This window comes from Tachysurus vachellii, chromosome 14 (assembly GCF_030014155.1).
Source record: "Tachysurus vachellii isolate PV-2020 chromosome 14, HZAU_Pvac_v1, whole genome shotgun sequence".
NCBI classification, from domain to species: Eukaryota; Metazoa; Chordata; class Actinopteri; order Siluriformes; family Bagridae; genus Tachysurus; species Tachysurus vachellii.
The window spans coordinates 23,817,318-23,830,467 of record NC_083473.1 but is presented as its reverse complement, the minus strand read 5'-3'; the positions used below and the strand labels follow the sequence as shown (position 1 = coordinate 23,830,467).

The window sequence follows — 13,150 nt, the reverse complement described above, 5'->3', positions numbered from 1 at the left end:
TTTATTACAGAGTTGACAGTGTTTACACTTTATTAGTGTTTACAATTTTAGTGTTTACAGTGTTTACACTTTATTACAGTGTACAGTATATTACAGTGTTTACAGTATTTACACTTTATTACAGTGTGTACACTTTATTACAGAGTTTACAGTTTATTACAGAGTTGACAGTGTTTACACTTTATTACAGTGTTTACAATTTTAGTGTTTACAGTGTTTACACTTTATTACAGTGTTTACAGCTAATTACAGTGTATAGTTTATTACAGTGTTTACACTTTATTACAGTGTTTACAGTGTTTAGTCTTTATTAGTGTTTACTCTTTATGACAGAGTTTACAGTTTATTACAGTGTTTACTCTTTATGACAGTGTTTACAGTTTACAGTTTATTCTCCAGTGTTTAGTGTTTGCAGTTTATTCTCCAGTACAGCAGTGTTTACAGATTACAGTTTACAGTTTATTAGTGTTTCCAGTGTTTACAGTTTACAATGTTTACAGATTATTACAATTTATTACAGTTTATTCTCCAGTACAACAGATTTTACAGTTTATTCTCCAGTGTTTAGTGTTTACTGTTTACAGTTTATTCTCCAGTGTTTAGTGTTTACTGTTTACAGTTTATTCTCCAGTGTTTAGTGTTTACTGTTTACAGTTTATTCTCCAGTGTTTAGTGTTTACTGTTTATAGTTTATTCTCCAGTGTTTAGTGTTTACTGTTTATAGTTTATTCTCCAGTGTTTAGTGTTTACTGTTTATAGTTTATTCTCCAGTGTTTACAGTGTTTACACTTTACAGTTTATTCTCCAGTGTTTACAGTGTTTACACTTTACAGTTTATTCTCCAGTGTTTACAGTGTTTACACTTTACAGTTTATTCTCCAGTGTTTACAGTGTTTACACTTTAGTTTATTCTCCAGTGTTTACAGTGTTTACACTTTACAGTTTATTCTCCAGTGTTTACAGTGTTTACACTTTACAGTTTATTCTCCAGTGTTTACAGTGTTTACACTTTACAGTTTATTCTCCATTGTTTACAGTGTTTAAAGTTTATTTCAGTGTTTACAGTTTATTCCCCAGTTTATTCTCCAGTACAACAGTACAACAGTGTTTACAGTTTATTCTCTTTAATGATGATGTTAAGCTGCAAGTTGTTATTAAGGATGAAGGCTGTGATGGAGACAATAATGTTTTTCGCCTCTCCTAATGATCCTTGAATTATCTAGTTAACCTTAATGATGGAGGCTGCTGTAATTAATGCAGTTACTCCAGAACATTCAATTAAAGCTTGGACTTTATAACTGTTTATAATGTTTTGAAACATGCTGTTCATATGGAAGCCCTAAGAGACAGTGCATTATTATTATTATTGTTGTTGTTATTGTTATTATTATATTACTATTATTATTATTATTATTACCTTTTTGTGATTTTTCTCTCACAAACTTTTCTGTGCACTATCCGAACTACCTCGAGTCACGGGGAGCCTGTGCCTATCTCAGGCGTCATTGGGCATCAAGGCAGGATACACCCTGGACGGAGTGGAAACCCATCGCAGGGCACACACACACACACACTCTCATTCACTCACGCAATCACACACTACGGACAATTTTTCCAGAGATGCCAATCAACCTACCATGCATGTCTTTGGACCGGGGGAGGAAACCGGAGTACCCGGAGGAAACCCCCGAGGCACGGGGAGAACATGCAAACTCCACACACACAAGGCGGAGGTGGGAATCGAACCCCCAACCCTGGAGGTGTGAGGAGAACGTGCTAACCACTAAGCCACCGTGCCCCCCCGCACTTCAGCATTATTATTTTTCTTTTTCTTGAGGCAGCAAAACAATTTCTGCAATCCCACAGCATCATGGATGAACCAGTTCTTCACTTTGATCCAAACATGGTCATTGATCCATGTTTCAGTGATTCACAACTTTCACGTTAGGGTCTGACATTTGAAAAGGAAGCTTTAGGTCTACAACTTTATTGCCAAAGACAACATGGCAACCCTGAACCAGTCCTGTTCACAAGGCATGATATTTTGTCTTGTTACAACAGCTTTTTATGACAAGATAACAAGAAAATTAAGCTGAGATCATGAAAAAACAAGAGAGATAAAAATACAATCATATGTTCGTCTTTCGATCTAGATTTTTTATTTTTTGAAAAACCTGGTGCACACAAGATAACCAGATTGAACTGTTGTTCAAAGCTATTGCTTGAAATTTTATATTTTCTTAAAAAAAATCACACTTTGCACACTGAACAGAGAAGATAAACTGATTACACCCAGTTTAATATTTAATGTATACTTCACCAGCTTCACAGCAAATACAAGGACTTTATATTTTGTTCACAGATGTTTAACATAAATGGACTTTTACATGATTGATAAGCAGTAAACCATGTGCACTGCTATTGATGCAGTTCTCTTCCTCATCACCCCAGCAGAGTTTCCTGTAAAAAGTCACATGGATTGTATTTTTAGAGGAGGATTATAGTTTATAATCTGCACCAAATGAATCATTAAATGAGCAAAAAAAAACAGTGAATTGCATTCAAAAGGACATATTTAGGCTGGTGGATTTATTCTTATTACCTTTTGAGGATCATGTGAAAGGTGACGACCAGGCTTGGAGAAGGTAAGTGTTCCCAAAAGACACATTGTGATGCAGAGAGACACCAGTGCAATGCTGACCAACAGCAGGTGATATCTAGCAAGAATTTTTTCATCCTGGTAGACGGAGAAACAGTATGTAGATAAGACATAAGCATGTTTCTTTATAGTCCATACAAAATACTCTGTATGACTGATTTTCCAGTATACTGTATATAAAGCATTATGAATAACAGCTCAGAATAAGGACTGAGGCAACTGGTGGAATAATGAGATAAATCACTGAGGAGAATGTACACTACAAGGCCAAATGTTTGTGGACACCTCACCGTTACACCAGCATGCGATTCTTGCTTAAACTGCTGCTATAAGGCACGTTTAGAGGCACACAGTTGCATAGGATGCTAGTGTTTGCTGTATGTGCTTCACTCCACAGAACAGAATTCAGATGAATCTGAGCATTGGCTGATCTCACTAATGCTCTTGTAACTTAATGATCACAAATCTCCACAGCCATGCTCCCAACATCTAGTGGAAGATCTTCCCAAATTAGTGGAGGTTATGATAATAAAAAGGATGTTAGACAGGAACATATAGGAGTGGTGGCCAGGCATCCACATACTTTTGGCCAAAATGTTTAATAAATCTTATTACATTTTAAGCAACCGAGGTGTTTTCTGACAACCTGGATTATTTCTGCTGTTTCCTCAATTCCATTTTCACCATATGTTTATTTTTAATTTACCCATTTTATCTCAAAAGCTTATTCTCATCTAAACGTATCTTCTCAAAGTAGGAGAGCTGCCGATTTTGGTACGATTAACATGTGCTTCCTGATATACACTGACAATTTTTTGAATTGCTGCTTAAGCAATGTTTGGGCGGTCGAACACACCGGGTGATGATGCGAACGGCTCGTTATCGTGTATATATGAGCTCACAGACGCCAGTGGTCTAATGTCAATCTGTTCAGCAGGGGAGGAGAAAGATAAATTAGTGGGCCAGTGATGCTATGATGGTATCATCATAATCTCCTAACGAGAAGGCTTTAATTCCAGAATTTGAGTCCTTTGAGATCACCAATAATAATTCTGTCATGACCAAAAGAAGAGTTATGTTGTCCAAAAGGACCAATCATAACAAGGCGTTATTACTCAAAAGCTAAATAAATGTTTCATTAAATTTTGGTCAGATTTGGCTGAGCAGACAGATGCATATGTGATTTCTCCATCAAGAATTAACCTCAGAGTCTTGTGAGTCTTTTATCAACAGCTTTGATTAACATGAAACAAGAAACAAAACACATTTATTTTTTTATAAATATAATAACTTACTAATGCTCTTAAATGGGCAGCTCTACGTTAACCAGGTATTAAGTGCTCCCAAAGACTAAGAGCTTAGAAATATTTCTGTAAAAATATATACAAATCTTACCGTTACGCTATTGTTTTAGTCCTAAACAATAAAAATGACACGAGAAAATCTGACGTTCTACTCAGAATGCAGATCATGTACAACAGTTTTGTTCATTAATCTACAATGATCTGCACTTCATCCTGGTCAAAACTGAGGTGGATCCAGAGCCTATCTTCAGAATGCTACAAGGTGGGAAAGCGCACTGACTGCGATGCCAGTCCATCCAAGCACAATACTTTATTCACACACACTAATCCTCCTACCGATCTCTACCAGTCCTCATGTACCACTCGAGATGGGAGGATGTTTCTGAACCTGAAGGCAAATCCACATGGACACATTCAATCAGGGACCCTCGAGCTGTGATGTGTTGACATGTAATATGTTCATATATCTGTTCTGTATAGTGGAGTCATTTTCTACTGAAAAACCTGGACCTGGATTCTCTGCCCATATGTTTATGAATGTGATGTACCTGAGTGAGTAGGACGGTCAGTTTGGGGTCAGGAGTGAACTCCAAGCTGAGGCATGACGGTGTGTTTGAGCTCTTCGTAATTGATTGTACAGCATGTGTACTTACAGGAGATATGTTATTCTCCTGTATTTTATCAGAAGGACATCGTGGTGGTGACCTTAAAAATAACATCATCACAGCTTACAGATATGTATAATAAAACATCCAATAAAGTATGTGCTGTTTTACAGCAGCGTGCTCTTACGGAGTTTGAGGCAGAATGTGACTCGGAGCGGTAATCATCAGACAAGACTCGTAAGCCCGGGGCCTTGTTTGCATGTTCGAAAGCTTTTGGATAAGTGCAGAATCAGTGGTTGATGAATGTGTCTGTATATCCAAGAACAGTGTTATATTCAACAACTGTTTCCCAGCAGATTCTATAAGCAGAAGGAAAAAAAAAATAAAACCAAAAATCATCACGCCTTGAACACTTTCCAGCACTTTACATGCATTTCGAGCCGGTGTACAAACCTCTCAGGCCTAACTGGCTTCCCAGTAATGTGGCACTAATGCTGCTGTGATCTAGGTGATCTCCAACATGCATTAGAGGCACTAGAAGTAACTTGCTAATAACTTCATGTTTTTGTTGAGTGCTGTTGATCAGTTCATCTGCATGAGTTAACAGCGGAGGTGAATTTATATCCGGCTTCTCGTTTAAAAGATCTGAATCATTTAACTGACTGCAGAACTTCAGCTTTGCCAGCGAAGCCAACATCTGGTTCCAGTCCTGAAACACACACACACAACTGCAAATAAGAATTTCCAACAAACCAGCTCAAACCAGGACACCACATTTGAGGTGAGTATTTTTATATTTGATTTAATTTATTGTTTCGAAAGAAGAAATACAGAACAAAGCAGAACAGAATAATCACCATGACGATGTCTGGGTTCTTCATGTCATGGTTTTGTGAGTATATCCCAATGCTTATGAAAGCTCCAGCTAGGACCACCAGGCACATGAAAAAAACAGTCACAGGCGGATGGTGTATAATTCGACTCCTCAGGTTTGTGACAGGTTGCCATCGAGCCATAGTGCAGAAACACCACCCTCACTAAAGCACAATACTGGAACACACAATTTCAGTCCTTAACACTGTACAGCTTTGTTTGCACTACTTTAGGACCCCCTACATAGAATGGATTTCTATGGAGGCGTATACGTTAGTGAAACTAAAAAGAACACCAGGAGATCAGCATGATGGTGCTCTGGATTAATGTATTTATCCTCACATATCCACTAGTCCCTGCCTTAGCTTGGATTTAAACAAATGCAGTCTGGATGCTGTAGCATAGCATGTGACAGCTAAAGATTACTGATAATGACAACTTTATAGAGACAGATGAATATATCAACTTGTTTAATTCATTGATACGTGACCTTTAATAAGTCATAACATTTAAGTGAATCTAGTCCCAAAGATATAAAGGAATATGATTCACAGTGAGAAATCGTATATATACGATATAAGATTCTTAAACATTTTTTTTAATTAGTTCAGCGGTTAAATTTAGCAAATTATTGAACACTTTGTGTTTTTAATATGTCCTTTCATTTAAAGTAATGATGTGAAATAGTTATTGTTTTAAACTTTAGAGATTTAGTGTATTACTTTATAGCTTCATAGTTTGGTGTTATACAAACCAACTGCAGCTCTTTTCCAGCAACGAGACCCCTGGCTATATGTGAATATGTGAACTTTATCCAGAATAAAACAGCACATTATGTAACAGATGGGTAGGTAATACTTTTGTTGTTTTTTAAACGCAATTACATTGAGAATTACATTTTGGCAAACTAATGTTTTGTATGTTAATCTACTATCTATTATAATCCAAAGAAAACAAAGACACACCAAATCCAAACCAATAAGATATCTACTGTACTTTTGTCCACTGAGTTTTAGCAGCAATGATCTTGTTATTCTTTTTTTCTCTTGAATAAACCTGGTAGTAGAAAATAAAGCTTGGACAAATTCTACATCGACTCGAACACTTTTGCATTCTAGCAACCTGTGAAGAATCTGTCCAACTAACCAGGTTTTTAATCCTCTGGTCATTGTAGTGCACAGTGTAGTGCTATTTCTATTTCTACTCTGAAGGTTTCTGAACTCGGTTGGCTGTCTTGTATAAGTGCTGCTGAATAACACACTATAATAAATAATAATTTATACTAATAATATAAATGAATATTATATATTATATTAATATAATAATAATAATAATAAATAATATTTTACACACAATAATAAATATACTGCCACTGACTGAGCCACAAAACTTTCTCTGCACTTCAACACTACTGATTATAATCTCAGTCTGTGCTGAAAGCAGCTGGTGACTTTAACACGTGGCATTTCAGCTTACTGACATTTAATGTTGTCACTTAATGGTCCAATACAATGCAGTATATAAACCAGCTGATTTACAGGTTCTGCAGACAGATAATAAGTAGTTATTCCCTGTTAAGTATTTAGGTACATGAACCACAAACTCCTGCAATATTTATATCATATACTTGCATAAATATCGTCCTGAACATTAAGCTTCCATGAAGATTTCCTCTGTCGTGAGAAATAATAATAATAATTGAACGTTTCCGTACTGAGGTGGAAGGAAGACTTTGGTACATATTCAAAATAAAAGTCCTAGTTATACTCATATAAACAACAATAATAGTTTACAGTGTTTACACTTTATTAGTGTTTACAGTATTTACACTTTATTACAGTGTTTAAAGTTTACAGTGTTTACAGAGTTTACACTTTATTACAGTGTTTATACTTTATTACAGAGTATACACTTTATTAGTGTTTACACTTTATTAGTGTTTACAGTATTTACACTTTATTACAGTGTTTACACTTTATTAGTGTTTACACTTTATTACAGTGTTTACACTTTATTAGTGTTTACACTTTATTAGTGTTTACAGTATTTACACTTTATTACAGTGTTTACACTTTATTAGTGTTTACACTTTATTAGTGTTTACAGTATTTACACTTTATTACAGTGTTTAAAGTTTACAGTGTTTACAGAGTTTACACTTTATTACAGTGTTTATACTTTATTAGTGTTTACACTTTATTAGTGTTTACAGTATTTACACTTTATTACAGTGTTTACACTTTATTAGTGTTTACACTTTATTAGTGTTTACAGTATTTACACTTTATTAGTGTTTACACTTTATTAGTGTTTACAGTATTTACACTTTATTACAGTGTTTACACTTTATTAGTGTTTACACTTTATTAGTGTTTACAGTATTTACACTTTATTACAGTGTTTACACTTTATTAGTGTTTACACTTTATTAGTGTTTACAGTATTTACACTTTATTACAGTGTTTATACTTTATTAGTGTTTACAGCATTTACACTTTATTACAGTGTTTATACTTTATTACAGTGTTTATACTTTATTAGTGTTTACAGTATTTACACTTTATTACAGTGTTTACACTTTACAGTGTTTACAGAGTTTACACTTTATTACAGTGTTTATACTTTATTAGTGTTTACACTTTATTAGTGTTTACAGTATTTACACTTTATTACAGTGTTTATACTTTATTAGTGTTTATACTTTATTAGTGTTTACACTTTATTAGTGTTTACAGTATTTACACTTTATTACAGTGTTTACACTTTATTAGTGTTTACACTTTATTAGTGTTTACAGTATTTACACTTTATTAGTGTTTACACTTTATTAGTGTTTACAGTATTTACACTTTATTACAGTGTTTATACTTTATTAGTGTTTATACTTTATTAGTGTTTACACTTTATTAGTGTTTACAGTATTTACACTTTATTACAGTGTTTATACTTTATTAGTGTTTACACTTTATTAGTGTTTACAGTATTTACACTTTATTACAGTGTTTATACTTTATTAGTGTTTACACTTTATTAGTGTTTACAGTATTTACACTTTATTACAGTGTTTATACTTTATTAGTGTTTATACTTTATTAGTGTTTACACTTTATTAGTGTTTACAGTATTTACACTTTATTACAGTGTTTATACTTTATTAGTGTTTACACTTTATTAGTGTTTACAGTATTTACACTTTATTACAGTGTTTACAGAGTTTACACTTTATTAGTGTTTATACTTTATTACAGTGTTTACAGTTTATTACAGTGTTTAAAGTTTACAGTGTTTACACTTTATTAGTGTTTACACTTTATTAGTGTTTACAGTATTTACACTTTATTACAGTGTTTACACTTTATTAGTGTTTATACTTTATTACAGTGTTTACAGTTTATTACAGTGTTTAAAGTTTACAGTGTTTACACTTTATTCTCCAGTGTTTACAGTTTACTTAACAATAATAATAGATAAAGAATGGCCAAATATTTTGTTTATTTTCTTCCATTAATAAAAATAAACGTGTCTGGACATCTTACTTTCACCCTCATGCGTTACTTCAGACCTTTATTTTGGAAACAGACCAACATCCGGTCGTGCGACGGTCGTTGACTTTAACAAACCGGCTAAGAGCAAAAGTACTTAACCAAAGGTGAGGAATAAAGGTGTTATTCTGAGGACTGTAATAACGCGCAGTGATCAAAGTTAATGTTTGTGTGGAATTAAAGATCTCGCGTGAGACTCGAAGATAAACAAATGGAGCACTTCGTTGTTAGCTAGCTGGCTAATCATGCTAACATGCTAATCTGTTGTTTAATGCAGTTTTATGTACTAGTAATAAAACCTCCCACCTTTTCTGTCCTGTACAGACGTCAGGTTGTGGTGTAAAGTTGTGTTAAAACGTGTCCATAATGTTTAACAGCACTTCTCCACAGAGCTCAGGCGCTTTAATGACGTTATTAATGTGATTTCACACAGATGTCTTCTGATCCTCTGAAGAAGCGGAAGACCAAAGTGATCCGGAATGATGGAGGGACCCCTGAAACCAAACGGCTTCGAGGAGAAGGAGACCAGGTCAGTGTCCAACTCCTCTAGTTTAACATCTGTAAGGATCTTTAAATGAAACCTAACATCTCGTCCTTAATGCAGTGTGGAGGTAAATAATGACACCCATGAACTTCTCCATGGTCCATCTGTTTTTGAGAAGGCCACTTAATATATAGATCAGTTTCTTACGTTTAAAACAGATTAAAAGACAAACACAGTCCCCTCAGTACAGCACGTTCAGCGAAAAGCTTTTAAATCCAAACTCACACCTCTCTGTACAAACACATTGTTGAGAGACAGGAATGATTACACTAGATAGTTTCCACATATGACCAGAATAGATGTAGAGTTAATTTCTTCAGCTGATGGATGTGAGGGAGCACACACACACACACACACACACACACACACACACACATACGTCTCTGTCTCTGACTCCATTAGGATGTGAGGGAGCACACACACACACACACACACACGTACGTACGTAGGTCTCTATGTCTCTGACTCCATTAGGATGTGAGGGAGCGCGCATGCACACGTCTGTCTATGACTGACTCCATTAGGATGTGAGGGAGCACGTGCACACACACACGTACGTCTCTATGTCTCTGACTCCATTAGGATGTGAGGGAGCACACACACACACACACACACGTACGTACGTAGGTCTCTATGTCTCTGACTCCATTAGGATGTGAGGGAGCGCGCATGCACACGTCTGTCTATGACTGACTCCATTAGGATGTGAGGGAGCACGTGCACACACACACGTACGTCTCTATGTCTCTGACTCCATTTGGATGTGAGGGAGTGCGCACACGAACACACACACGTACGTCTCTATGTCTCTGACTCCATTAAGATGTGAGGGAGAGCGCACACAAACACACACGCAGGCACACACATGTACGTCTCTCTGTCTCTGACTCCATTAGGATGTGAGGGAGCGCGTGCACACACACACACGTACGTTTATGTCTCTGTCTCCATTAGGATGTGAGGGAGTGCGCACACACACACACACATATCTCTGTCTCTGATTCCATTAGGATGTTAGGGAGCACACACACATACGTCTATAACTGACTCCATTAGGATGTGAGCGAGTGCGCACATGAACACACACACGTATGTCTCTATGTCTCTGTCTCCATTAGGATGTGAGGGAGTGTGCACACGAACACACACACATACGTCTCGATGTCTCTGACTCCATTAAGATGTGAGGGAGAGCGCACACAAACACACACGCAGGCACACGCACACACACGTACGTCTCTCTGTCTCTGACTCCATTAGGATGTGAGGGAGTGCGCACACGAACACACACACGTACGTCTCTATGTCTCTGACTCCATTAGGATGTGAGGGAGCACACACACACACACACACATCTCTGTCTCTGATTCCATTAGGATGTGAGGGAGCACGCGCACACGAACACACACACGTACGTCTCTCTGTCTCTGACTCCATTAGGATGTGAGGGAGCACACACACACACATGCAGGCACACACGTATGTCTCTGACTCCATTAGGATGTGAGGGAGCACACACACACGTCTCTCTCTCTCTGACTCCATTAGGATGTGCGTACCTACAATGAAGAAGCAGAACTGGAGAGTCGAGACCCAGAACAAGATTACACGCTGTATAAAAACACCTGTGAGACATTGGCTACACTGATGGGTGAAATCCAAGAGCTGAAAGCCAGTGGCGCTAAAGAAGGGGTGAGTACATTCTGGTTTTCTTTAAAGTAAAACTAGCACGGTTGAGTTTAAGCAGAGTGTAGCTCAGGAAAGCCTCTCACTATTTATTTGTGTTTTTGTGTATCCAGAGTGTTGAGGTTGAAACAAAGCGCAAGCAAGGATGTGTTCACTTCATCACTCTGAAGAAGCTGAATCGTCTGTCTCACATGAGACTGAAGAAAGCACGCGATCAGACGCACGAGGTACACAAGATGCGCACCGTCATGTTTCTAGTGCACTTATGTGGCATTTTTAATTCATTAATAAGTGTTTAATTTATTTATGTGGTATTTTTTGCAGTCGAAGCAGAAAGTGGACGTGTTGCACCTACAGCTTCAGAATCTCCTCTATGAAGTCATGCATCTTCAGAAAGAAATTGGCAAATGCCTTGAGTTCAAGTTAGTGAAAAGATTTAGCTTTTCGTCTAGTGGCCTGTTGTGCCTGAAGCTTGAAGTGATGTTTGCAAGTTAGATGTTTTTTAAAAGCATAAAAATAAACCATGTTTTTGTGTGTGTAGGTCCCAGCATGAAGAGATTGAGCTGGTCAGTGTGGATGAGTTCTTTAAGGAGGCCCCAGCTGAAATCTCCCGCCCTCATCTCACCAAAAACGACCCTCACCAGCTCACGCTTGCTCGGCTGGACTGGGATTTGGAGCAGAGGAAGAGGTAACAACTGAAAAGAAATGACACTCGTACACACAAGTCCGGAAGTCGTGGCCTAATGGTTAGAGAGTCTGACTCCTAACCCTAAGGTTGTGGGTTCGAGTCTTGGTTCGGCCACGATTGAGGTGCCCTTGAGCAAGGGGAACCGAACCCCCCCAACTGCTCCCCGGGCGCCGCAGCATAAAATGGCTGTCCACTGCTCTGGGTGTGTGTTCACCGCTGTGTGTGTGCACTTTGGATGGGTTAAACGCAGAGAACAAATTCTGAGTATGTCACCATACTTAGCCGTATGTCATGTCACTTTCGGAGTGTTACTACAGGCTCTCTGCAACCTTGTGTAGGATAAGTGGCACAGAAAATGGATGGATGTTTATAATTAGCCTTTATCATGTAACCCTATGATGTGCAGGGTCTTAAAAGGATCATGATCGATGAAGATTTGGTTGTTGCTGATTGTATTTTAGGTTGGCTGAGCAGTATAAGAGCTCGCTGTGCACTAAGGAAAAGATCTTGAAAGGAATTGAGTTGAAGAAGGAGTATCTGAGCAGTCTTCAGCCAGGCCTACAGGCCATCATGCAGGTAATTCACTTACACAAGTAAAGCAGCGTTCCGTCGGTTTATCTGTTTTTACATGACTACTTTTTATCACTTTATCAGATGTAATCAATGATCAATTCTGTGTTCTATAACTGAATTGTTTTTATTTCAAATGAAGCGCATCTAATCTAAGTGAACTGAAACGTATCCAACTTTTGCTGTTAGAAAAAAAATGTATTTGTTGATTAAATGTATTAACTAATGTGGCATTATTAACAACCCTGTTATAAAAGTACATTAAAGGTGGGGTCTCTGTTGTTTGAAAGCCAATGTTGACATTTGAAATCACCAAAACAAACACGCCCCTTTCTGCTCATTGGCTACACGTTTGTTTTGTTTTTGTTTTGTTTGTCGTCCCGATTCAGTTTTCTGAATCATTTCTCAAACAACGGAGACCCCACCTTTAACCAACACCCCACCACCTCTTTTTTTTTTCCTTCCTCTGTCTATCAGGCGTCTCTGCCCGTGCAGGAGTACTTGTCCATGCCATTTGAGCATGTGCAGAAACAGACCGAGGTCGCACGACACCTTCCTCCCCCTCTGTACGTGCTGCTTGTGCAGGCCAGTGCTTATGGACAAGCTTGTGGTAATGCAGATGCTTTTCTTTCTCTTTTTTATTTTTGTTTGTTTATTTGTTTATATTTGTGGCATCTCA

The 13,150-nt window shown here is 37.3% G+C and overlaps 2 protein-coding genes across 4 annotated transcripts in view; one reads left to right on the top strand and one right to left on the bottom strand.

The window, feature by feature from the left end:
- Nucleotides 1–2,269: 2,269 nt before the first annotated feature.
- zgc:158398 (uncharacterized protein LOC568894 homolog) lies at nt 2,270–7,182 on the bottom strand. 3 transcript variants are annotated; one of them, XM_060887101.1, is made up of 7 exons: nt 7,073–7,182; nt 5,426–5,618; nt 5,022–5,277; nt 4,756–4,927; nt 4,512–4,668; nt 2,603–2,737; nt 2,270–2,460 (listed from the first exon to the last, which is right to left on the bottom strand). In XM_060887101.1, exons 2-7 carry the CDS (start codon nt 5,582–5,584, stop codon nt 2,443–2,445), a joined length of 897 nt encoding a protein of 298 aa, XP_060743084.1. In that variant the 5' UTR covers nt 5,585–5,618; nt 7,073–7,182; the 3' UTR covers nt 2,270–2,442. The 3 variants fall into 3 exon arrangements, with proteins under 3 accessions (XP_060743084.1, XP_060743085.1, XP_060743086.1); XM_060887102.1 differs by having other exon boundaries at nt 7,091–7,174; XM_060887103.1 differs by having other exon boundaries at nt 7,069–7,152.
- Nucleotides 7,183–8,974: 1,792 nt separating this feature from the next.
- thoc5 (THO complex 5) overlaps nt 8,975–13,150 on the top strand; it is a 14,070-nt gene continuing 9,894 nt past the window's right edge. Inside the window, exons 1-8 of the mRNA XM_060887172.1 lie at nt 8,975–9,090; nt 9,417–9,512; nt 11,076–11,219; nt 11,327–11,440; nt 11,538–11,635; nt 11,755–11,901; nt 12,363–12,477; nt 12,949–13,081. Of these exons, the coding sequence (XP_060743155.1) occupies nt 9,417–9,512; nt 11,076–11,219; nt 11,327–11,440; nt 11,538–11,635; nt 11,755–11,901; nt 12,363–12,477; nt 12,949–13,081 (847 nt within the window). The 5' untranslated portion in view covers nt 8,975–9,090. The remainder of the gene's footprint in view (nt 9,091–9,416; nt 9,513–11,075; nt 11,220–11,326; nt 11,441–11,537; nt 11,636–11,754; nt 11,902–12,362; nt 12,478–12,948; nt 13,082–13,150) is intronic.

Bases quoted from the DNA above. Each gene is read 5' to 3' on its own strand.
- zgc:158398 (XM_060887101.1), bottom strand. From the start codon at position 5,584: ATGGCTCGATGGCAACCTGTCACAAACCTGAGGAGTCGAATTATACAC. The intron at 4,669-4,755 runs GTAAGAGCACGC...GTTATTTTTAAG, and splicing joins CACATTCTGCCTCAAACTCC to GTCACCACCACGATGTCCTT. The intron at 2,738-4,511 runs GTACATCACATT...TCCGTCTACCAG, and splicing joins TGACCGTCCTACTCACTCAG to GATGAAAAAATTCTTGCTAG.